Source organism: Macaca nemestrina, chromosome 10 (genome assembly GCF_043159975.1).
Source record: "Macaca nemestrina isolate mMacNem1 chromosome 10, mMacNem.hap1, whole genome shotgun sequence".
NCBI classification, from domain to species: domain Eukaryota; kingdom Metazoa; phylum Chordata; class Mammalia; order Primates; family Cercopithecidae; genus Macaca; species Macaca nemestrina.
The window spans coordinates 67,565,516-67,593,160 of NC_092134.1; the positions used below are offsets into that span (position 1 = coordinate 67,565,516).

General features: G+C 37.0%; 1 protein-coding gene across 5 annotated transcripts in view; it reads right to left on the reverse strand.

Annotated features, from left to right (window-relative positions):
* Positions 1-27,645, reverse strand: part of LOC105473439 (high mobility group AT-hook 2) — a 137,803-nt gene that overhangs the window by 107,442 nt on the left and 2,716 nt on the right. For 4 of the 5 annotated variants that reach the window (XM_024790199.2, XM_024790203.2, XM_071071496.1 and 1 more), the window contains exons 3-4: positions 26,479-26,565; positions 16,097-16,147 (exon numbers count right to left, since the gene is read on the reverse strand). In XM_024790199.2, coding sequence (XP_024645967.1) covers positions 16,097-16,147; positions 26,479-26,565 — 138 coding nt within the window. Of the gene's footprint in view, positions 1-10,609; positions 12,057-16,096; positions 16,148-26,478; positions 26,566-27,645 lie in introns of those variants that run through there. The other variant, XM_024790202.2, reaches the window with a different exon arrangement.

The window sequence follows — 27,645 nt, forward strand, 5'->3', positions numbered from 1 at the left end:
GCAAAGTTCTTGTGTATTTAGAGAAGACACATTTAGTGTATGTCACCATGGGATGTGCCACAAACTCCTGAGCAACTGACCGTCTTAAAAGATAATACTGGACACTTTGGGAGGCCAAGACGGGCGGATCACGAGGTCAGGAGATCGAGACCACCCTGACTAACACGGTGAAACCCTGTCTCTACTAAAAAATACAAAAAAACTACCTGGGCGAGGTGGCAGGCACCTGTAGTCCCAGTTACTCGGGAGGCTGAGGCAGGAGAATGGTGTAAACCTGGGAGGCGGAGCTTGCAGTGAGCTGAGATCCAGCCACTGCATTCCAGCCTGAGCGACGGAGTGAGACTCTATCTCAAAAAAAAAAAAAAAAAAAAAAGATAATACTGGAGTGGGGAGGGAGAGCATCAGGAAGAATTGCTAGTGCATGCTGGGCTTAATACCTTGGTGATGGGTTGATAGGTGCAGCAAACCACCATGGCACACATTTACCTATGTAACAAACCTGCACATCCTGCACATGTGCCCCGGAACTCAAAAAATAATAACACCTCTGGTAGTGAATACATGAACCTACATGTGATAAAGTTGTATATAACCTGATGCTCACACATACACACACACAAATAAGTACATGAGAAACTGGGGAAATCTAATTGCAATGAATAGATTGTATGAATGTCAACATCCTAATTGAGATCTTGTTCTACAGTTTTACAAAATGCCAGCGTTTGGGGAAAACTGGGCAAAGTGCACAAGGCCTTTCTCTGAAAGAAAAGGGGGCTGATTTTTCTCTCTACCAGAGAAAGGGCACGAAAGTAAGTTTTATGTAAAGAATTTTTTTATTTTTAAAAACATAAATGTGTAAGGCTATCAAAATGTTCCCTTCTATCTTGATGTTTCTCTTATCTAGAAATCTACAGAAAATGTGGAGGGCCTTCCTGCTGACCTTTTTGTAAAAGGAACAGAAGATGTCAATAAGATAACAAACAACGTAGTCAGAACACAGGATACCACAAAATGTGTACCTCCATCAGCCACTTTTCATGACGAACACTTTGAAATGTCCCAGTATTACACATAGTTCAAAAATTCTGCAATAAGTTAAAACTCATTAATCCTGTAAGAGTTCTTATTATGATTCATGAGCATGGGAAGCCTTGCTGTAAATACAGTGCGATCATCTCTCCTACATTAACTACAGTGTCTGGAACTGCGTTCCCACACATCTGCCTCAGGTTTTACTATGGACTTTAATTAGGGAACCTAATGCTTTGGTAGCATTCTCAAATTTGGATATTCCTATTTGAGATCCAGAGAGAGACGGGAAAAGCAACTGAATTTATTGAGCACTCACGATGCGCCAAGCACTGTGCATTGAGCTGCCTAGACCAGGAAGGGTGGGACCCATGTACGGCGAGGATGCAGGCTCATGCCCCAGACATGACATCACATTACCACTCTGCCCGCTCAGAATCACTGACTGAGGAGGCCAAAAACGATTAAGCCATTCAATGGCTAAGGTCACAGACAGCCATGGAGAAAAGGGCCTCGGGAAAACAGCAGCTACAAATCCCATATGGATCACTGCGGCTGATTTTATTGGAATACTGAAACACGTAAAGTAATCTGCAGGGATATTTAACCACATTCCACTCTAGACTACTCAAACTTATGTACTTTCAGCCCCATAATTAAACATGAAACAAAACTGAATTGAGGCAAGGAAACCAAAAGATTAATACAGTACAAATATGGGGGGAAGTTTCTTGCTTCTATAAACTTGAACAGTATATTCAGTAGATTTAAAATATTAAGCCAGTATCACATGTAAATATTCATTTAAGCATTACCATGTTCACACTACTTTCTTTTCTCCCCAGTTTCAGTGCTCTTAGACCGTCCTCATGGTTCACCTTTCACACCCAGGGCAATCAATTATCCAACTGGTCTTCTCCAGTGCCACACTCCCAGTTCCCAACACGTCAGTCCGCAACCTTCCCCCTTAGACACAGCCACTGCAGACATGGCCATTGTCCTCTCCTGCCTGGGATCACTGTAACCTTCCAGGTCACTTCCACGCCAAGCAATCCTCAATGTCCCAAAGTTTCCTTCTCATTTAGACATGTTTTGTCCACGATGTTCGGTTGGAACTTGGCAATGAATGTCTTAGGAGACGAATTCTAAAATCCTCCTCTTCAAAGTCTACTACTGGAGAGATCTCTTCTGCTCATCTCTCTCTCCTGGACACTTCACCTGTTTATTACCACTTAGATCATCTGGCTCTCTCTTAACCTCACCCAACCCTGCTTATTTATTCACTACTTCTGCACACGAACCCAGTACCTTTCATGTTGAAATTCTTTTGACATGTCTCTGTGATACATCTGAAAGTTGTCAGTTTTAGCCTTTCAATCACAAGAGCAGATGGAAATGGTAAAAGAGTAAATGCCTCATAAACCACCAGATAGGACAAGGGAAAAGCTGAAGATAGCAAGCTAAGTGTTAGAAGTTACATAAATAACAGGAACAATTTCATTCACCCTATTGTAGTGCAGGAAATTTTAATTATTATTATTTTTTTAGGCAGAGTCTTGCTCTGTCACACAGGCCAGAGTGCAGTGGTGCAATCTCAGCTCACTGCAAGCTGCACCTCCCGGGTTCAAGCGATTCTTCTGTCTCAGCCTCTCAAGTAGCTGGGATTACACTGGCGCGCCACCATGCTCAGCTAATTTTTGTATTTTTTTCTTTGGTAGAGATGGGGTTTTGCCATGTTGGCCAGGCTGGCCTCGAACTCCTGACCTCAGGTGATCCACCTGCCTTGGCCTCCCCAAGGGCTGGGATTATAGGCGTAAGCCCCTGCATCCAGCTAGTGTATGAAATTTTAATTGCTGATACTTACTGCTGTTACCTTATGATTGTAAGGTGCTTTATTTGTACATTACAAATTACTTTCTTATATTATTCTGACCACAACCCAGAGAGGAAGACAAAGAATATATGACATTTATTATCCCCCTTTTACATAAGAGCAAGCAGGTTCAAGGATAAGTCACCTGTCCAAGGTCATAAAGCTAGAAATTCATTAAGTCAGAAAGCAAGTCAGAAAGGCCTTTCATCACAAACGTAGTGTTCCATCTACCATATCATTTGAAGTCTCATTCAGAACCATGATTAGTGAGTTAGAAAAACAGGACATAGTAAGGAAGATTTGGGAATCTTATTGTGGAAAATGGAAAGCTGACAACATATTTTTACAGGGTTTAAAACTAATGATTTTTGTTGTTGTTGCTGTTGTTGTTTTGAGACAGTCTCCCTTTGTTGACCAGGCAGTGGCATGATCTTGACTCACTCCAAACTCCGCCTCCTGAGTTCAAGCGATTCTCCTGCCTCAGCCTCCCGAGCAGCTGGAATTACAGGTGCCCACCACCAAGGCCATCTAATTTCTTGGTTTTTGTTTTTGTTTTTGAGACGGAGTTTCACTCTTGTCACCCAGGCTGGAGTACCATGGCGTGATCTCGGCTCACTGCAACCTCTGCCTCCTGGGTTCAAGTGATTCTCCTGCTTCAGCCTCCCAAGTAGCTAGGATTACAGGCATGTGCCACCACACCCGGCTAATTTTTTGTATTTTTAGTAGAGATGGGGTTTCACCATGTTGGCCAGGCTGGTCTCGAACTCCTGACCTCAAGTGATTCACCTGCCTCAGCCTCCCAAAGTGCTGGGATTACAGGCGTGAGCCACCGTGCCAGGCCAAAATAATGGCATTTTGAGCATTTGCTAGGTACTGGATACTTTAGCTAAAACTACAATGGAGATATTACCAGCCTCGTTTCACAAAAGAAGAAATTTAGTCTCAGAGAGGTAACAAAGGCCTAAGGTTAGTAAGTGATAAGGTTTAGACTCAAATGCAGATATGTTAGGACCCAAAGTATGTACACTTTACAGTACCCCAAGTAGGAAGATATGTTTTGAAGAGGAACATAGCAGATGTTCTCTATCACCATTAAGAATAAGACAAGAGGAAATGGACTAAGAACCGTAAAAGGAGAAATTCTAGGTTGAATACATGAAGACTCTCCTGCCACAGGAAAGATGATTAAACTTGTACACCACTGTCAAGGATACTCACGAAATCTCCTTTCTAAATGGCTTTTTTCATACACATAAGGATGGTTTTCTACAAAAGATAACTTCAAGACTACAAGTAAATTAATCTAAACATTTTCTTGGACACAAAAGTATCTCAGACTCAAAAATAAAATAAAACCACAGGATAAAACACCCAAATTTTCACACAAATCAGGAAATTCTGTGTTTGCCTTAGGGATATAAAATATCAGCTTCTCTAAATGTTTATTGTGATATATTTGCTTCAAAGATAGCAAATAGTAAGTCTGAATACTTACCACATTATTACAATCCCAGCAGAAAAGTCTTTTTTTAGTTAAAAAAAAAATCGGTCTCTCTTCATACTATGACTATGTAAGGCCAAACTCTCTCACACTATACAATCTAAGTGCATTCATTATTCTATTAAAGCAATAATATACATAACCCATTTGCTTTATCATAGCAGGAAACAATGCAGTACAAGTGAGTTGAGCGTGAATTAGTTTCCTATAAATACTATGGCTCCCTAAGAACTTCCAACAGTGTAAATAGGATCACAGCTGTAACAGTTTTGTTTCTATAGGTCTTAACAGTTGAAAAGGATCCCAACTGATCTCCACTAAGATAAGCAATTTAATAGCAAGGAGGACTATATGTTAGAAAAAGTTACCAATTTACTGCTTATAAAATTATGAATTTTAAATGGTTTTATGTAGCTCATCAATTGTTTAAACAGGATGGAAGGCACAAAACTTTAAGCCTGGCTGATTTGATGACAAATTTTAATATCCACAAAAAAGTCAACTACCAATAGAGGAAGGGCAATACTAAATAAAAAATACAGGCTGGGCGTAGGGGCTCACGCTTGTAATCCCAGCACTTTGGGAGGCTGAAGCAGGTGGACCATTTGAGGTCAGAAGTCTGAGACCAGCCTGGCCAACATGGTGAAACCCTGTCTCTACTAAAAATACAAAAATTAGCCAGGCGTGGTGGCAGGCACCTGTAATCCCAGCTACTCGGGAGGCTGTACCTCAAGAATCACTTGAACCCAGGAGGCGGAGGTTGCAGGGAGCCAGGATTGCGCCACTGCACTCCAGCCTCAAAAAAAAAAAAAAAAAAAAAAAAAAAAAAAAAAAAAAAAAAAAAAAAAAATTCAGAGCTGACCATTGTCTTGGTTTGGCAGTCTGGAAATAAGCACTCTCATTTAGGAAAATCTCAATAGCAATCCAAACAATGTCATTAAACTCTACAACATAGCTATGAAAGAAATTATAATAAGGAGAATTAGGATTGGGAATGAGATAATTTTCACCAAATATATATGGAAAATATATAGTCCAAACATATGAAAGGGGAATAAGGGATTTATTTATTGATTTGTAAATCAAACTATACTTTCTTTTAAAAGAGAAATTTTAGATTTAGCAATAGCACAGAATGAACATGTTATAAGATCACTCATTGCCTTTTCATCCTTTCCTTAACACTCATAAAGTGTGCATAGTGCCAAGAACGTCCATCTCTCAAGAGAATGAGGGGCCACAGAGATGGCCATGTTCATGCATTCTAACCCCACCCCCAGTTCTATCAACTGAGAGTGGGCCCAGGCATGCAAATGCCTCATCAAGTTTCCACTAGAGAATGTAAGGAATACTGAAGTCGGACTACCTGAGAGAATAATGGCAGGAAAGAAAATTACAGAGACCCTGTAATAAGGAAATTACACTCGAGGATCAGCTTCTGACACAAACTGCATAGGATGTACTTCTCTGACATCACAATCATTCTGAACAGGAAATAATAAGACACTGCAAAACAAATGGTGCTTTCTAGAACATTACCAACCATAATCGTATGAGTCCATGTTCCTCCATGCGCGTAGAGTTATTATCTCACCTCCTTGGGATCTAGTGCTTCCCGCACTGGGGCACTGCCTTAATAGTGAAGATACTTGGGTTTTCTGGGAACTTGGTAAACCTGAACCTCCGTTATTGGTAATGCTTAAACTTTTAAGTTATGTAACATTGCGATCTATTATTCTCACTGTGAAGTACTTACTCCCATGTTGATGTAAGCCTAGCGTTTCAGATTTTTGTCTCCAGTAAATCTTTAGTTGTACACCCTACTGCCTTAATGTGTCACTTTAAGTGCTTTCAGATGCCCTCAAAAGAAACAAATAGAGTTACTTTTACTTTTCTTTATTCTCATGTTAGTACTAAAAATTAACAGAAAGAAAATGGGACACGAATAGGCCATTAAAATGAGTTTTTGTAAAACAGAGAGAGAAACTACCTTAGAAAATTAGTTCATGAGGTTTGGCCAATAAAACTGTCTTCTGTTTTTCTGATGATCCAAAATTGTGACAAAAATCCTTCTAAGGTACAGCATAAGAGTCTATTTTGGAAAGCAGAATGCTATTTCCAGGAGCGAGGGAATGGAAATATTAATATAGGGCAAGACATTCAAAGTTTCTATTGGGCCTGGTTGATAGTGGCTAGCAGCTTACTTCTTTAGCGGAAAGGCATAAGATGGAATTCAAAATTATTACAAATCTGCTTTGATGCCTATAGGTTGTGCTTTTTTTAAAAAAAAAAAAAAAAAAAAAAAAAACCAGTGTAGCCTCTTTGGAAATACAAATCATGTTTGGTTTTTTTCTTTTTTTAAGTCAAAGAATGTAATTCAAATCCACACTCATTACTGGAAAACAAAAATTCAAAAGCCATGCTTTATACACACTAAAGAAAAACTGTCATCCTACTCACCGAACATTTAGTAAGCACCATTATGGGCCTGGGACTGTACTAACATCAACAATTATGACCTATTGAGAGCTTGCCACATGCTGAGTAAAGTTTTTTTGATGGCTTCTCATTTAATTCTTACGAAACAATCCTACAAGACAAAAACTATGATTACCCTTTGTTTTACACACAGGGAAACAGGGGCTGGGACCATCAGCAACTTGTCTTGATTAAGCTGATACCTGAACCCAGGCAGTCTGAGCTCTTAATCACTTTGCTGAATCTCCTCCTATGTCCTAGGTGCTGAGGGTGAAAAGATAAATATGAGATATGCACCCTACCCTCAAAGAGCTCATTTTAAAACACAAAGGGCTGCACTTTTCAGAAATATTAAAGTATATAATTAAGTTGCTATAAGACCTGGTGATTTAAAAATTATTTGATAAACATAAATTATACTGAGTATGCACAAAGAGGAAAAATAAGATCACCATATGTTGAATGGCTCACCAGAATTTTCCTGGTTTTTCTGATTCCCTTTTTCTCCCTCTTTTTGGAGCTGGGACCTGACGACTTAACACTCATCTTTTTGAACCTATACTAACTAGATGAAATCTGACTACTTTGATAAATCAAATCTGTACACATTTTGTATTAGCTTTAATATTTGCTGTGATGATAATGAGAGAATGTGACCCCAGGCGCACAGTACATAGTACAACCAATTCGTATATCATATATAAGTGTGTGTGTATGTGTATATATATATGTATACATGTACATGTACATTCAAATTATGGTGTTAATATAAGTAAATTCCGATAGTGTGTTGTTAGGATTTGGAAAGCAGTATAATTACTTCTATGGAAGGATTTAAATTCTAAAGAGCTCAAAATACTTGAAAACTGTCATTTAATTTAACCTCCTAACATCTGAAGCACAGAATAATAATCTACCTGGCAGGCATCAGGTTATCTCTTTAGAACTCCCCAGACTATAAATTCCCCAAAGGCAATCCCACCTATCTTGTTAACCTTGACATCCCTAGGACCCAGCACAGGCTTGATTCATAATAATGTCAGATGGCTTTGGCAAAATGTTTAGACAAATGGGAAAATCACAAAATCAAAGGGTCTCAGAACTGGAGCTCTAGGGTTTACATGATCCAGCCAAGAAAGAGACAAGCAACCAAATAGGTGAACAAACAAAAGTGTTTCAGTAGCCTCTGTCTGTATCTCTGTTCTGTACGTGCTGTGCCTTCTGCACAATGTCACGTTTAAAGAGGCACTTCAGGTGCATTTTCTGAGTTAACACACTGAAACTACAGTACAATGTGATAACACGGGCTTTCCTTGATCATATAGTTAGGGTTAGCTCTGTGGCCTCTTAACACCCAAACAGGACTCTTTCACCATCATAAGGCAAATTCCCTAAACCTGAATTGAAAGAACTACATTCCACAACCTGAGCCTAATGTAAGCATAGATTTGGTGCCATTCTTCTGAATCTGAACAGAGGCGAAAGACTTGCCAGAACAAGCTTGACCGGCAGCCATTCATCGTTTACTAACGAAATGCTCAAAAGGGACTCTTATTTACTATGACATCTTGAAAAATACTTTTTAACTTTTTAACTAACTTATAAAACCACGTTTATTATAAGAATGAAAAAATAATGAATGAAAAACACATTTCAGTGTCATGGTTGCATTCAGTGATTCCTGAGGACAGGGTTGGGGGCGAGCCTGGATGTAGATAATCTGAAAACCTGATGTTGGCTGTTACTCTCAGCCTCCTTCTCACCAAGCCTTTTACCAGAGCTGACCCCCTGTTCCTGCCCCTGCCCCCCATCTGGTGGAGGCGCTAATGAGCAGTGAAATGGCCAAAGGGCAGGCAGCAGGCGGGAACCGAGAAAACAAAGCAAAGAAGGAGACAAGAGGCTGCATCATCACAAACTCAATAATCAGTCCCTGGCTGGAGCAATACAGGTTTTTGTGTTTTACAACCGTAAATGTTTGACAGCCATTAGTTATGGACAGAATGTTCCTGTCAGGCACTTAAACATGAGAAAAAGCATGGATAAATTAAGCAACCTGCCCAAAGGTATTCAGCCCATCAAAATACAGAGGTCCTTTTTTCAATCTGGAGTACAAGGAGTAGGCTTGATTTCATCCCATCTTTTGTCAAAAATGTTTAAATGTTTGTGTCAAGTATTGAAGAGTTTAGAATCAGGAATTCCTTGAATTTTAAAAAAATCTTAAAGGCCGTGAGTGGTGGCTGATGCCTGTAATCCCAACACTTTTGGAGGCTGAGGTGGGAGGATCACCTGAAGTCAGGCTGAAGACCAGCCTGCCCAACATGATGAACCCGCGTCTCTACTAAACAAAACAAAAATTAGCCAGGCATAGTGGCATGGGCCTATAGTCCCAGCTACTCAGGAGGCTGAGATAGGAGGATCACTTGAACCTGGGAGGCAGAAACTGCAGTGAGCCGAGATTGTGCCACTGCACTCCAGCCTGGGTGACAGAGTGAAACTCTGTCTCAAAAACAAAACAAAACAAAACAAAAACAAAAACCCTTATAAAAGCAGGCTCCACCCTTAAAAACACAACAAAAATATTCTCCTAGAATATAATCATTTTACTTGTTTACCTAGTAAAAAAAGTGGCATATTAATATACAGTATGAGGATTTCCAACCTTTTAGAAATATTTACTACCATCCATAAATACTTACAGTAAGGTGAATGTAGGTAAACGTGTATGGGAGTAGGGCTAGTACACTGTGTAAGGAAAATCTTATATACATTTGTTGTCATACAAAATGGTCACTGATTCTACATTTGTCATTTTATTAGAATTAAAAATTGAGAATACGGTCTTGGCCAGGACTCTGTTGATCTGATGATAACATATGGAGAAACAAGACATTTTTATAAACTACCTCCTGTCTAAAATTTGCCACTCCACACAAGTGAGAAAAATAGTCAATGCTATTTTGGCACAGCAGCAGAGTCATTGGAGCTTCAGACTCTGCAGTCAATGCTTTTATAATCCTAAATGGTTAGTGTCTGGTAGAGATTGGCCGTGCTAAACTGGATGAACTGGATGACCAAGTAGGGCAGATTATCAATCTCTTTTTTGGAAAGTCTTCATTTAACAGAATAATTAAGAATAGCACTTGCATATTAAAACAAATGAAAAAGACGTTAGTATTGAATCAAAACATGAATGATCAAATTCAATTCTTGCCTTTTAGACATGACTTATTTGTGTTTTTATATTTCATCTTTTAATTTTAAATAATCATTTTAGTGAATTTTGCAGTAAACTATTAAAACAAAACAATATTAAGCTACTTTTCTCCATAGGGAAAAAATTGGAAAGTACTCTATTTTTATCATAATTGCAAAGGAGAAGCTAGTTTCAGAAAATATTACTTACCAACTTTGAATGCATTATATGCATCAGCAAATTTATATTTAATTACTAAGCATATATTTTTAAAATCCAGTTGCTTTAAAAAGAGCATCTCCTGTTTCAAGGGTCTAAGGGAAAATGATTTCACCTTCACATATTCCATTAGCAGAGAGTTTTTGATGTTATATCAAAGTCATTTTCTTCCCCACCAACTCCAGTACAAAGTTGCAATTATCTACAATCTGCATTATTGGATATTCCTTTCTAAACGCTGCAGTTATATACTTCAGTTTCTTTTCTTTCTTTTTTCTTTTTCTTTTCTTTCTTTCTTTTTTTTTTTTTGTGAGATGGAGTCTTGCTCTGTTGCCCAGACTGTAGTGCAGTGGCATGATCACTAAGCTCACTGCAACCTCTGCCTCCCAGGATCAAGCAATTCTCCTACCTCAGCCTCCTGAGCAGCTGGGACTACAGGCACGGGCCACCACACTCAGGAGTTTTTGTATTATTGGTAGACACGGGGTTTCACCATGTTGGCCAGGCTGGTCTCGAACTCCTGACCTCAAGTGATCTGCCCTCCTCGGCCTCCCAAAGTGCTGGGATTACAGGCGTGAGCCACCACTCCCAGCCACTTTCAACAAGGAAAGTCTTAAATTACAAACAGCTAAAAGTTTTTGGGGTGTGTGTGTGTGTGTGTGTGTATGTGTGTGTGTGTGTGTGTTTAAGTAGCAAACCTCTGGAGGGGAAAAGTAATGGACATGAAAACCTAATGCTTTAGCTTCAAAATCAGATTTCCAGGTTCTTCAATACATTAATGCTTGGGATCTTTAGAAGAAAGCCAAAGAATTCCAAAACCAAAGAATAGGTGTAGTAAATTTTATTTTGATTCAGTTCTCCCTTCTTGATCCTCAAATCATCACTTAAATTTCTAGATTTCTACAAACGAGGGAAAAAAACCCTTGTTGTCTTATCTAGAATCCTCACATGTTTGACTAATAAATAAAATTACATCACTTTCCTGTGTATCACAAGCTCTTTAATAAGAGAAAGACAACTGCTCCCCTTCACAAGCAGTGGAATGGAAATGCATATTTTTTAATCGACGTACTGCACACACCCCATTACCAAATAAAGGGAATCAGCAGCCTGAGAAACCAGCTGGGGATTGCTGGGATCTTTCTAGTGACCAACTGAAGTGCAGTTTCAGCATCTGGTCCTTGGATCAACTTCTAGGTCAATCTTAGTATCTCCAGAAAGATTTTTTTTTCTTTTAAAAACCATTAATTCATATTGGGAAATATTTTTCTTCTGTTGTTAATTTCCTTTCTTTTAAAATATTCTGAGAACAAAACACCTAAAATTATCACTTGTTCCCATTGATGTAGTCTTCATTATTTGGTTCTTGCTTCTTTTCCTCCAGAAGCACTAGCTGCATCACTAAGCAACATCTGCACGGAGGATTTTATACAGGAGGTTAACAACTTTATTACTTCATTGTATTCTTGAGCCTGAGCCCCACTCTCTACAACTTTCTCCAAATGCTTTCCATCACTAAACTAGGTATGTGACAAGCTCCTTTCCTATGCAAGAATAGAAAAATGCAAATATTAAATGCCAAATTTCAATTGGCAGGACTGGCTAATGGAATTCTATAGAAGTTCTGAGAATCAGCCATCTCTGTATGTACATCTTGAGGCAAACAGCAGAAATACTTCTTTTGAAATTGATGAACACCACATGACACCAAATCTCTACTATTAGAAGAAAGGCTTCTAAGCTGCAATGTAAAACTCCCCCTTAACAGCAAAGAGAATTAAAAATGCATTTTAGTATTATTTATAAGCAGTTCTTAAACTTGATTAATATTCAGCATAAACATATTGAGGACATAATGATACTATCAAGGGTACTTGGTTAGTCTGACATGTAACTCTGTCATTCATTCTATGTGTAACTACTGGTGGCTTTAAGTAATTAAGGTTTAGCCTATAGCTAATGTCAAAATGAAAATGTACAGTGAAATTAATCATAATTTCCAACATTTATTGAGCACTTCCTGTGTGCCATGCTCTTTATTAAGCCCTTTGCATGCATTATCTCATTTAATCCTTACAACTCTATTAGAAATATAACTTTTGCAGATGAGGAAACTGGACCGTTAAAGGTCATGTGGTTTTCTCAAGACTCCAGTTAGCTAAATGGCGGGCCAGAATCTGAACTCAAGCCATCTGAATCCAGAGCCTAAGCTCTTAACTATAAAAAGCCAGAAAAAAAAAGAGACCCGTTTACCTCTAGCCTCTTCTACACACACACACACCCCTTGAAAATCAGACCACCTCATAAAAATAATAGATCTGAAATCCAGTTCAAACTAGGGCGATAAAAAAAAAAAAAAAAAAACATGAAGGGAATTAAAGTAAACAATAGACGTGTTCTTAAGCAAATCTACTTAACACAGTCATTAGATCACTGGATTGGTCAATGCTTCATGCCCTCTTAAAGCAAGACTGACTCAAGTTTCTCTCCTACACCTACCCATACCGATCCCAATTACATCAGAGCAGAGGATTCCTCGCTAAGTATCTTTTCCCAGGCCTCTTACATGAATCTATAATATCTACTGGAACAAGTTTTAAAAGCACAAGAGCTTTAAAACAAAGCAAAATACCCCACAAGAATAAAAGGGGAACAATTTGGCTTCTAACCCATATACCTAATGAATCCAGTTGGTTCAAAAATATATCTCTAACTCAAGGAAATCGGTGAATGACACTGTTGGAAAGAATTGAACTTGCTATAAAGTATAAGCCCATTTCCTATGGAAAATGCAATAATTTATTTCTTCAGTACAAGCTTTCCAGCAAAGAATGCCATTGAACGGAATGCCTTGCTGTGACTGGCTGCATACTCTACCCAACAGAAGATATACAAGCAAAGAGGAAACACGCTGTCTAGAAAAAATATACAATTTCCTTTTATTTCCTCTTCTCAGTAGAACAACTCTTCTTTGGGGACCAAATCAGGGACTTGTAACAATTCACCGCATAATATTTTCCATTCTCACAGCCAGTAAAAATTAGAAACCAGGAGAGTCAGAGAAAATGGCCCAGCTATTCTCAGAAAGGCAAGGATTTCTGTGATGGGCGCCTCACATGCGCTTCTTACCCAGCAGGAAGATCGAATGCCTGCAATCCAGATCCCCCCCTAAATTAGCAAGAACCCGTTAAGAAAAAAACATATAATTGCTCTATAGTTTACTCCGGCTTGGCTGATTAATCAACTGTTTAAGGATGTGTGGTGAAAAAGAAAACTGTAAAGAAAGGTAGATGTAAACCGGGTGACTTCGAAGTACTAGGGTGGGTTCTAATTAATTAGCTGGTCAGATGTGGAGCCATAGGAAGGTTCTGAGACGACAGGACTCTAACCTATGGAGGTGAATTGGTGACCATTATAGGACAGTCCAAAGGCAGGAGATGAAAGGCTAAGAGAGTTAAGAGGCCCCATTTGATGGAGGTTAGTTTGCTGGTTAACTGCCACTGTATTTGCTTACAATTTATTTTATTTCATTTTAGCCACATTAATCCCATGACTTCAAATAACTCATCTATTTTCTATTATGCTACCTATTAGAAAGATTATACACATCTTTCTTATTAATGTTCAATGGTATGTGATGTCCTTTCAGAGTTCTGATGCTTAGAAAACAGCAGATCTCTATTTGATATGTATGTCAATATCAAGTTAGTCAACAATGTGCTCATTAGAGTATAATGAAGGCAGCAGTTTTTGACTTCTGAGACTAAGGCAAAAAAGGCCTTGCAGCTTCCTCCTCAGTTACCAGAACACTCCCAGAGGGAACTCTGAGTGCATGTTAAAAAGGCTGATTATCCTGGGTAGGCCACGTATGGGTGATCCAGTGCACACACTCCCAGACCCACCCAGATTTCCAGTCAATCTTGATAAAGCACCAGACTTGTAAGTGAAACAGCTCCAGATTCTGGATCCCAAGTGTTAGAGTCATCCACTGATGCTTGAGTCTTCCCAGTGGAGGCCCCAGACATCATGGAGCAGAGACAAGACTTTCTGCTCTATCTACCCTGCCTGTATCCTTGACCCAAAGAATCCATGTGCATAATAAAATCTTTTTTTATACTATGAAGTTTCAGAGTGGTTAACTAAGCAGCAATCAATAACTGGAATCATATGTCCAATAAAGAAGGTGATAAACCCACTGGTTATGGAACCCACACCTGAAATATGATATTTAGTTCTAGGTGACATCTTTCAAAAGATTAAAGAACAAACATGCTCAGAAAAGAACAACAAGAACGTTCCTTTATGGGGAAAAAATGAGAAAACTGGAGTATGTGTTACATACAAACACAGATACATACAAAGAATATGTGTTTATTTTCCTCAACTGTTTGCAGGGCTATCATGAGTGAAAGTGAAAACAATTACTCTGTATGTTCCAGGAGGATGACCTAGAGACAGTGGACAGAAGTTACAGGGAGTCAGATGGAATAATTTTCTAATGTTCAGAGCTTTCCTAGAAGAAAGAGGCAGCCTTGAGAGGTAGCAAGTTCCCTAACTTTAAAGGTAATCAAGCACAGGCTAGATGATCACCACTTGATAAGCAGGTTTGGAGAGAACTAAGTTAATGAACAGAAGGTTGAATGAAATATCCTTACTTTAAGGTTACACTTTAACACTGAGATGTTTTTCATCTAAAGATCATCCCATTTCCTTGTGCTAAGAAATCTAATCCCAACACATGTTGAGCAGAGGAAAAATACAAGATGAATAAATTAAATGAAAGGCAATACCAAAGTATAAATAGAAAGTGATGTAGAACTCTAGAGGAGAAAGGAATGGCAAACAGGAACATATAATCCAGCATAACAGAAAAAAAAAACTTTTTAAAATTTGGAGCGTGAAGAATGAACTGGGGAAGAGGAAAAAGGAAAGCCAAAGAACCCATCATATACAACATTGGGTATAAAGGATGCCCTCATCCTTCTTGAGAAATGAGTTCATTCATTTTTTAGGACTTCTCTGTCAGTGGGAAAGACAGACCAGAAGAACATGGGTAACACAGCAACCAAGGGAACAAGGTTCAAGCAATAAAATTAGCAAAGCTCTTCAGTGGCGACTGAATCTCTGGCCTCAAAAGATACAGGATCTGTGTGCCTATGGGATTAAGTGCACTTGTATGGATACAGCTATCTCTAATGTTTGCATGTGGAGAATGACTACTAAGGGAAGCAAGAAGAACTCGAAATAAACCCTTGCTTCCTAACAAAGCCATGTGAAAAAGAAAACACAAACCACCTAGAAAATGAGATGTGTCAAAAAAAAAAAAAAAAAAAAAAAAAAAAAAAAAAAAGCCATGGAGAAAACCAAAAAAAAAAAAAAAAAAAAATAGAAAGAAAAAGAAAAACATTAAAAAGTTATCACATACACATTGTGTATGAATTTTATCACCATTTGTAATCAACTTCCAAGGTTTCATAATACCCTTTAACTTTAGTTACTCAATCTACTGAAAAAATCATCTCATTGTTACCCCATTTGAAGGAAGAGTGGAGCCTCTTTTGATGTTGATAAGAGATAGAAAAATGAGTCCACCTTCAGGAAAGAAAAGTGTTCTGCGTAAACACCTGGAGCCTAGTGGTAGGAAGTGATGATCATTTGTCTCTTGCCTTAACCCTTTCAAAGATTCATCAAACCAGAAGTTGGAAATTCATGTAATCGACGAAATAAAACTTTTCTCATTTAATACAACAGAAATTTTTCTTTCCAAAAAAAAGAAGAAAAATTATATCTTATTACTCACCCATTTCCTAGGTCTGCCTCTTGGCCGTTTTTCTCCAGTGGCTTCTGCTTTCTGCAAATGACAAAGGAAGTCATTATAGTTTTCTACCTGACATTGTTTATAAGTACTGCACCAAGGGACACATTTGAAGTAAGAATGTTCTGCTTTGCAGATGAAGTATCGGTTTTTTGGGTTTTTTTTTTAGCAAACTCCATCTCCTCTAAGGTTAATCTTTTTCCACATTTTTGAGTAGATTCTTCTTCATTGCATGATGTAAAGGGGTATCTATGCAACCCCTCACCCTAACATACTCCCCGTGTAGTGATCTCTTCTGAAATGCATGAAAATGCTTCTTAAAAAGCTATTTTGCTTTTATTTCTGTCCATATTAAAAACATTATCCCCACATTCTGTAACTACATATGTTAGTATTTTAGAAAATTAATGTTTCTTAAGATGATCAAGATTCTTTCCATGTCACAACTAAAGTTGCAAAAATTAATATTGATACATTGCTTTACAATTTACAAAGCTCTTCTACCTATATTGATAGTCAAAAGCAAGTATAAATGTATAAAAAAGAATACACAAGCATTCTAATTCAAAATAACAAACATTTGTACACTTCTACATGTTTAATTTCATGTTCCTTTCCTGAAACAATTACCTGTCAATCAGTTCACCTAAAGCAGAGGAAAAAAAAGCGGCAGAAATCATCAGTTTGTCCCAGTGATGAAAACTATATGTGCCTAGAAATAATGATTAATTAAAAATGTACTTTATTAACAATAATCCCACACTTAACACGAATACATTTCTATCTTGAGAGTTTGTTTCATTGCTTTACTTCACAGAAGATTTTTCTGATATCACAGTTGTTAACATGATTTATAAAACAATTATTTTTCCCTGTTTTTGTCAGCCCTAGTCCAATCTTCAGACACAACAACACACCAATACACACACATATCACATACATCTATAAAAACATGCGTTCATACTTCTTAGGATAAAGAAAACTTAGTACATATTGTTTCATGTATAAGAATCATCCATGGCTATATTAACACACAAATATAGGTAACTTGAACCAGGATACCTTGTTCCACATTTTACTTTTGTTATCTGAGTTAGCAGCCAGTGGGGGTACTTGGTAGTGATACTGACTATCTACATTGCCAAATGAAACTTTCCTCTTTTTCTCTTCAGTCTGCCTGGTAAAAACAGATAGATTTACATGATAGTTGACAAATAGATGGATAGACAGATAGACAGACAGGTAGATAACAGATAAAATAAGCCACAACATTTCTTACCAAAATAGTATCTCCCTGATCTGTCATTACTATCCAACAGGTCCCATGAATTAACCCAGACTCTATATGATTGTAATGTTAACTCACACATATTGAGCATTTAAAATATCCCAGGCACTCGACTGTCAGTCACAGGTGTTATGTTCATCCTTACAGCAGCCTTATAAAGTGGGTATTATTATTTCTCTTATTTTGTAGATGAACAACTAAGTCTTAGATAGGTTAGGTATACAACTGTCTCAAGGTCACAAACAAAGCAGGTAAGTGGCAGACCTGGGATTTGAACCCAGTTTTGTCTAACTCTAAAAACTGTGCTCCTAGCCTCTTAACAATGCTACTACCCCTTAGTATACAAGCATTTGTTACCATAAAAAAATACTTGAGGAAACTATAATTGTCACTGATTCAGTTAATTTCCCAGAACAAAAGGAAACCTGGTAGCCTTTAGGAATTCTATCTGACCATCAGAGTTGGACATTCTGAATCATTGTTTATTACTTTTGAATGGCTCCACAAAGGAATCATATATTGTCAGAGGTTAGTGGCACTGTCTTACCTTCAGTCCCAAGGGCATGAATTCAGTGAAAGCCCAGAGTGTCAAGTAAATCACACACTCTTCAGAGCATTGCCTCATGAGAAGATCACAGACTCTACCTTGGAACGCTTAGATTCCAATTCCTGCTCTGCCATTTTAGTTTTACGACTTTGGGCAGGGCCTTGAAGACCTCAATTTGGTTTCATCTGTGAAATGGAGATGACGCCTCCTATGAAAGGTCATTCCTCCAAGTACCTAGGGGTTCCTGCCTCCCATGAGGTGCTCCATAAGTGTTCTTTCACTCCTAACTAGATGGAACTCTTAAAGGGAGTTTTTCTTTTCTTTTTCTTTTTTCTTTTTTTTTTTCACTCGGTCACCCAGGCTGGAGTGCAGTGCAGTGGCACGATCTCGACTCACTGCAAGCTCCGCCTCCCGGGTTCCCGCCATTCTCCTGCCTCAGCCTCCCGAGTAGCTGGGACTACAGGTGCCCACCACCACGCCTGGCTAATTTTTTGTATTTTTAGCAGAGACGGGGTTTCACTGTGTTAGCCAGGATGGTCTTGATCTCCTGACCTCGTGATCCGCCTGCCTCGGCCTCCCAAAAAGGGAGTTTTTCTTCAAGTTGACCAAGCCCTCTCTCAGAAGGCTTGGTCAATGCAAGTATTCCATCACACCCATCTGTCACCTTTAGAATAAGGCTTTTAAGGATCCCTTTTGCTACTGCATAGTGAGTTATATATGGGTATGGAGTTCTCTAGCACAGAAGCAGCATCTAACTTAATCTTTGGAAGCAACTCTAAGATTGCACACTTAACCCAGTAGTAAATTACATAAACATGGAAAATATAAATCCTTTTTAATGGAAATGGGGGTGTGAAGTGGGGGTGGGAGAAGGAGGCTATTGACCTTAGAAGCTAACAGTGCTACACCATGCTTTCTCCGCATGGTTGTTATGTTTCAGGGGCCATGATGTGATCCGGGCGTATTTAAAGTCTATTGAAGAGAGAGTTTTTTGTTTTTTGTTTTTTCTAAAAGGATTTCACTGCATTTCAAAGTCAGAGAAAACAAATCTCTCAAAAACAGAAAAAGCCCTGCAAATAAGATGACTTTTAAACAAGCATCTCATTTACAAAAAGCCTACTGAGAAATAAACTTTGCACCATTAACTAAAGGGCAAAATATCACGATTATCACTTGGACTTGTTAAAAGCAAATTCGCTCCTTGGTCGTTCAGGCCTGTGTTACATGTAAACTGAAACCCTCTTCTGAGACTACATCTAGAAGAAACACATTAGCTGTGCTGTGTGGCATCGATCTGGGAGGTTTTCATTTTTCTTTAAAACCCACATTATTTAATCATTCTAATCAAACTCCTCAAAGGCTGCAAAACAAGTTAGGGTTTTAGTTTGTAAACCAGCTTAGATCCAGAATTTTTACATATTGGAAAACACCAGCTTTAATATTGTTTTCCTGTGTTTAATGCTTTTCAGGATATTATTTTTCAAAAAAGACAAACAAAACATTCAGGAGGCTTGTTTTGTTTTAACATATGCAATACTGTAGAAGTGTATATTTGGTTTTCCTTTGCCAGAATAGAATTTGGCTTTATACTACAAACCCATGTATAACAGAGACATAACTAATTCTAACTATTTATTGCTCTCATTGAGAGAGAAAAGGGAGATATGGTCGGAATTCTCATTTGTAAGAACTGAAATTTCAGACTATTACCAGTACTATTATGTGAATATTTACAACAATCATTTCTCATTAAAAGTGTCATTTCTCCCTTGTTTGCCCTCATTAATATTTTTATGTTTTAAACTTTAGATTCAAAACTGTATACTTAATTTTATGATATATTTAGAAGCAAGTCCACGAGGATTGGGAGAAATGTTAAATGGGAAATATAACTATTTCTTTCTCTAACAAGTTCTGGTACTGCAGACTCTTCAATGTACTGCAGATTTTAAAAACTAATTAGGAAAGAAATTCATCTAGCAAACACATCTCTTGAGCTTGAAAACAGTGCTTAGCACTAGTGCCTGGTGTGCAGGAGGTGTTCACTGTATACTTGTTGAAGGAGTGGAGGGAGGGAGCGAGGCAAAGAGACAGGAAGGGAGTAAGTGAGGGAGGGAGGGAAGGAAGGAGGAAGAGGTGAGGAAGGGAGGGCAAGAGGAAAGGAAGGAAAAAAGAAAGGAAGGAAAAGTGATTATATTATATGTGTGTCTTATTTCCCTCTTCTCATCCGAATTTAGAGTTCAGTAAAACTTTAGCAAAAATAATTTCACCTAGCCCTCTCATTTAGCAAAGCAGAAAGCTTCTGGATGCACTACAATTCCCAAAGACATAGCCCCATGATATATTTGGGAGCTAGAAGTCTTGTGGGTATCAGTACCAGAAGGCACACATTTCCAATCTGTTTATAACCTTTGGAGTGGCCCTTAAAGGTTTCCCAAAGCGTAATTTCCAACCTGCATTTCAGGTCACTGGAGATAACAGAAATCTACCTTTTAACAAGTGTTTTACAGAACATTCAGGAGCACATGGTAGTGGAAAGAGTATAAGCTTTAGAATTAAAGTGAATTCAAACCCACGTGCTACCATGTACCAGAGTTGAGTATCAGATATGTCCTGGTTTACATCTTTGAATCACAGTTTTCTTATTTGTGGAATGAAGACCACAATGCTTAAATCAGAGGATTAAAGGAGCTAATAGACATATAAAGTGCCTGACAAAAGCTATGGTATTTAGCAGTTAGGCAAATGTAATTTCTTCTCCCTCCCCTTACTTTAAAATGCTACCCACAAATATAATACTTACCAATTCTGTAAGTTTCCAAAGTGACTTTCCAAGCATTATGTTACTTAAGTAGGGCAGGGCAACTGTTAATTCCCCTGTTTTACAAATGGGAGATTAAGCATCCTGCCCATGTTCACAGGTAGTAGAACTGAGACCCAATCGGATTTCAAGGCAGTAAAGTGTCTGTTCTTTGGAGAGCTATTCTCATATAAAACAAAACTGCCATGGGAAAATTTAAAAAATAAAAGATAACCTTCTAGGGTGAAAATCAAATTAGTTAAAAGTAATGTATTTCCAGGTTTCCTATAAACACAGGACAAGAGCAGAGGTTGGAAACTAAGAATAATTCAATTCTGACTTCAGGGTCAGATTTAGATGGCTATTAATTTTTTGCTATTACAAGTTATCTCATCATATTTTTAATGTACTATGATATAGCCAGAACTCCCCCACTGCAAATCCATCAGTGCATCTGTACCAAAAAAAAAACTAGAAAAATATTTGGGTGTGATGGTGCCCTGTTTTGTTTGCATGTATCTTGATTTACATGAAGCCCACTATCCAAAGCCTAGAAAACACATTTTATTTCCTTCAGTTGCTATTTTTAAAAACATAAACAGTATAAATCAATGTACACTGCTATCAAAATCAACTATACAAATCAATCCCACTAAGCACTGAGGAAATTTTCATTTTACCTTTTTGATAATCCAGTTCTGTGAGTTTCCTAATTTTACAAGAAACACTTTTAGCCTTGAAGAGACATTACAATTTGCTATCATAATATATTTACCAATAGGAAATATAAGTAACTTCCATCATCCATTGTAGTTCCTGCTTATTACCCAAGTTAGCCCTTACTGTCAACTCTAGTGTCCTTATTTTGCAAATGCTTATCTTCATATATACAAACACTAAATTAAAACCAAAGCCAAATGACAGGCAAAGTTATCACTTTCAAAGTTTAAGATCACTATTGATCATAGGAGTTACCTTCTGAGCAAACATTATCCTAGACAAAAGATAATGCCTGCACTACTCTTCCCTAATTTAAAAAGACTATGCCATTCAAAATTGCTCAGCATATTAAAACAATATGAGATAATGCAATGCCCTAACAGATAGTCAGTTCTCATTTCCCCTTTTCTCCTGGTTGGCAGAACAAAGATTCCTAACTAAAACCTTCAGAATCTAGGACAGTGAAATTAAATTCAGTTTCTACTTTGTGCCTTCTGCTCTGGAAACTGCAGAAAGTTAACAAGACAAGACAGTTTTGAATGATCTAACTGACATAAAATGCTCTTCATCCATCTATTCTCGAGAAAGAACTGAAATGCAATAGAATACCAATCTGGTATATTCTATCTCCTTAGCAAAATGATCTGTTGAGAACTTGAGATAAAAATGAGCCAGGAATGTAGGTCAGCCAGAGAAGTGAGGAGCCTTCAAGTTCAGAAGAGTTCAGAAGGATGAGAGCTTCTAGAGAAGTAGAACTATGGGTCCCTTGAAATAAAATTACTTCGTAAGATAATTCAAATGTATTTCAATCTCCCATATTTGGATCATAATCTGTGATGATTCAAAGCATTGCCAGATAGAATGTGGTGGTGCATTAAGTAAGGCTTTATCTTCCCTGGCAAAGTGAAAGAAAAAAATGAGTCAATTGTTTAGGTAAGTCAGCCTGAAATATCAAGATAATGGAATAACAGTTGGGCTTTACTTAATTTCACCTGCTGAGTTCATTTGTATCCTCAGATAGGGCCCTGAATCTGCCTGAATTCATTTGTATCCTCAGATAGGGCCCTGAATCCCCCAATAAAACTTACCTGCCCATTGAAATACAGAGGAATTAAACTAAATCACAGTAGTTTAATTTAGAAACCACAGGCCAGAATTATATGATAACTGCCAATGTTACCTTTCCTTAACTCACCTATAATAATGCCTTTGGTTTCTCCTTTCAACTAGGCCTACTATATTCTGAAGAAAATTCTGTCCTCATTCAGCATTTATGCTGAATGATTTATCTGAATGTTGACTAAAACCTATCTTCTCTCTTCTTAAAATACCTGTGATTGGTGTTGGTAATGATTATGAAAAGCAAACCACATTTCTAGGAATGCAAATGATTAGAAGGAGCATGAAGTAGTCTTTACAGTATCTAATTAATTCAGGCCTTCTTTTTATAGCAAATTGAACATAGAGACTAAATATTTACTCTGAACATGTTATTTTAACTATAGCTGCTCTATCTAGATATTTTCATTCTGCACTTTGCTCCCTAGATCTGCCCATTACACCTAAAGTCACAAGGGTGGTGAAGCAAATATATGACACGATGAAGTAGGGTTATCTCACACCTGAGATCTTTTTTTTAAAATTTTCATTTACCTTCCAATAAAATTTAATTCAACCTCAGAAAAAAAACTTCCTAAAATATGTGAATGAGAATTGGCTTAAAACTTAAGGATGAATTTGACTTGAGACCTTCAACACTGAAGAATTAGTGACAACCCCTCCAGTATTCTGTCATGATTAAAAAAGTACAACAAAACCCTAAACTAAAGGAGATTATAACTTTTCTCTCTAACCATTTGGGAACTGTAAAAATGCAAAGAGTTCCATCCAGCACAACCTAGGAAAGGAAAGCAAAGCAAAACAAAACAAAAAAGGAGGTTAAAACATAACTGGTCTTAGGTATATCTCAGACTAAAAATAAAAGGGTAAAGATATGCTCACACAGACATATACACACATGGACAAATTAATTATTCAGGAAAACTTTAACTTCTGATTTCTTTTCTTTTATTCAGGTAACTATATGAAACCGATTCAGGGACAAATTTTGAGCACTCAGATTGGAGTTCTGAGGAATGACTAGAATCATCACACAATGATCATGCATAGTAGTTCATTTTAATGGAATATTAAGTAGATTGAAGAATAATTCTCTTCCAAAAGTTCCAAGGATAGCAAATTGTGTTTTTATAAATGTCCTTGTTTTACATATTATATAAATCAATTTTCTACTGAATATGGTTTGAAATTAAAGTGATGGCTAATTTAGTAGTCATTCACTTGGTCTTGCAACATTCTGCATGCATTGTCCAGTTTCACACTGTTAATTTCCTAACAAACAGCTTTGTTTTCAAATGTCCCAAGGCCAGTTACTGAATCCAAATATAAACTTTGAAAGTCAAGAAACTCCAAGCAGCAAGACATTTTAAGCATATAACCATCAGGATTTCAGTGTGCACTGCAACTCCTCTAATTTTAGGCTTCTTTCTTCTCATATACTCACCAGTCTTTGCAATGTATGTTGCACTGTGATGGGTCTCAGTTTACAGGAAAACACCCACTTTGTTACTCATAGAAGACTTCTCATATCTACTCTGGTCAGTCTCACAGGGTATGTTTATCTTACATGTTATGAACAATATACTTTTTTCTAAAAAGATTTGCATTTCAAAATCCTGATGAACATATATGTTTTGTTAGAACACAATATATGCTTAATAAACAAATATGTTTGAAAATCATGTTTATACAGAATAGTAACATACTCAACAAATTCTGATTTGAAAGTGAAAACACCTTAAGTTTACACATGCCATGAATGATTCATCAATGTCATTCATTATTTTGCAAGGTATTCTCTTCTCCAGATGAAGCGTAATTTATAAAACTGAAGAAAAATAAGTCAGGTTATGGGCAACTGTATTTATTCATTTTTATTACAAGAGGGATTTTTATAACAGCATTGTTGGAAATAATTGTGTCTGAAAGAATGAAAGATTCTGGAGAAGGAATCTTTAGAAAAAAGAAAGCCTACTTCTGTTTTGGAAATTGGAATAATGTATGCATACATATGAAGAATTTTCAGAAAGATGAGTGGCTTAGGGGGCTCATTTACAAACGCCTGTCACTAGAGTCACTAAAAATAAATCAACCCTTACTTAGGAATAGATCAACTTCAAAAATTTTGCTTTAGATGGTAAACTAGGCACTAGTTTCAGCTTCCCTTTTCTCAATACAAATTTTGTTAGTCAGTGGTAAGCTTTTTAAACTGAAGAGGAGGCGATGGGAGCATTTCTATCTATTCATCCAAAAAACATGGAATATAGTAAAATATGGGAGACAATTCATTTTCCTTTTTAGTATTAAATTTCAAATTACTTATTTATGGTGAAATTTAAAGATTTCTTCCTCGGAGATATTATCATGCTGCATTTTTCAGAAGAACTACACCATAGCTTAAATGCGTGTTAGCTATCTAACAAGTATTTATTTGTGCATCTCCTTAGAATAAAAGTAAATTAGGTAAACTCCACACTTACGCAACATAGAAAAACTCCTTGGTAAAATCAGTCCTTTTTAGTTAATTTATAAATGAGGTAAAATAAAACAAATATAAAGTACTCATATTAAAAATACCAGAGTACATATTGCCATTTTTAAATAACAAGGTTACTTAGAGCTATTTTAAAGTTTATTGATTAAATAAGAAACACAATCAAATCTAAACTCTAAGAAGCAATTAAATTTAAATATATTAAAAATATGCTCCTCAACTCTGTTCAAAACTGTTAAAACAGACAAGAACTCATAGTTACTTCCTAAATAACTTTATATGTACCATTAGTTGCTATGGCAGTTTACAACACTGAAAACTAGCACATATATTACAGTTAGTACCCACAGTCACAAAGAAAACCACACAAAACATTAATCCCCAAACGATGAGCATATAGCCCTTTCTAACAAATACTGTACATGTATTTAAACCTGTTGAAAAGGTATATCCAAATTTAGTTCTGATTTTTGAAACTTTGTTCTCAATTACTATACAAACCTACAAATAAAATGCAGAAACTTTTTTTTCCAATTTATTTATAAAGTCAAAAAAGCGACTGGTACTTCTCTATACATGCATTAACCCTGACATAGTTCCTCTTTGCAATCTTAAATATAGCCAACCTGAAGTTATCTTAAACTGCAACTTTAAATTTATTAAGAAAAACACTGAATGTTACACTTAACTGGGTTCTATTTTGCCCAAAAAGAGATATTAAATGAGCCAAATATTTGTTTTAAAAAGTCTCATTGTCCAATTCAGACATTTCTATGTCACTTGATGAAAAGGCTTTTTGAGATTATGATATACTATACTGCAGGTTTATTGTAAAACAAGCAGTATACTTTATTATCACAATTAAAGCTGTAAAATTCATGAAATTTTTCCACTATCCCACAACTAGATTGACTTCTAATTATCATCTATTTGGCAAAGTACTTTAATAGGGGGATTTGGTTTGCAGTAGCCATGTAATAAGCACAAAGTAAATCAATCTCTATCATTTTTCAGAAGAAATTGCAAAAACTTTACCACCAGGCAAAATCTATAGTTTTGATTTGTTTTTAACTACTTACAACTAGTGCAAATATTAGTTGTGTCATTTTCCACCTTCCCCTCCCCCCTGCCTTCCTTCCTCACTTCTACCCGTTTTAAGGTTCAAATTATTTGGTGGCTGTTTAAAAACAACACTGTTAAGTATCTTCATAAACTTTTTATGCTGAGCATCTGCTTAGAAAAAAGGTTAACTCACATCTAATTAATGTTAAATGTAAGAATTGAGTCTGTGTTACCCAGTTGGGACAAATTCCTAGGTGCGGAGTTAGAATAGGAAAATTACAGGGAGGCTCCTGTAGTCATTGATGAAGTTAGGAGAGCTTGACTCGAGAAATCTCACCTTTTGAGCTGCTTTAGAGGGACTCTTGTTTTTGCTGCCTTTAGGTCTTCCCCTGGGTCTCTTAGGAGAGGGCTCACCGGTTGGCTCCTAATTGTGAGGGGAAAAAAAAAATGCTGTTGTGGCAAGAATGTCTGAAAGAAATTGACCCTGACTCTTTAGCTATATTTTCTGCATGTGCTGCTCAAAAGAGCTGTTGGAACACTTTCAGTTCAAGCATAAATGGATGATGATGGTACAGAGTTTACAGAAAGGGGAAATAACTATACTTTTAATCCAAGGGTTCAAAGAGGAAACCCTATTTTGTATATGAAAACTAGATTCTACTTCAAACCTAAAATGGTAACAAAGACTGAAGAGGCATGTTCTAGAAAGAAAGTCATATACTTTTAAGATGTAAAGTTTACAGGGCTATGCATTTGGCGACTCATAGGAATAATAAGCATTTTAAACGAACACCACTGTCCATTATACTAGCATTTCAAACAATAGAAATATGAAGCTAACATCATAGATATTTCAACAACCTTCCATATTGAAAAGGTGGCTTTTAATAATCTTTGTATACCTGCCTTCTAGGTGGATTATGATTCAACTGACACATTCTGAGTGAAATACTGGAGGAATTATTCAAGTTCTTCAGTTCAAAATAACTCCATTCCCCCTAAAATTTCCAAATAATTATAGTAAATCTATTGTGGGAGGTTTTGCTTGAATTATCTAGTTAATTGCTTCAATTCTCCACTTCCTTTTGGAGATGCAGGCATGGTCTCCAGTCTACATTTAAATATCTTTTGATAAAAATAAACATATTTTCTTCAAAACTTTCTTTTAAGAAAACTCTTATGGGGATGGAGTGGAGAAAACTAAAAGGGGGTAAAAGCGAGGAGGAATGGAGTGTCTGGGAATGAGAAATGGAAGCAATCACTAGGTTTAGCAAAACTTTAAATGGCTCCTATGCCAAGTAGTAAATACTCAAGTGGTTAAGAGAATGCGATGATTAATATTCCAGATCCCAAATATTTATCCAGTGAATCATCTATTCACATTTCATTCAGATTCGGTGATTAAGTGAGACTAATTAACTTAAAACCCATGAACGTCCTCAATGAAAATTCGCATCCCGTTTAGAGAATTCGGGGAAGGTTCCCTGCAAGCTTCTGTGGGACC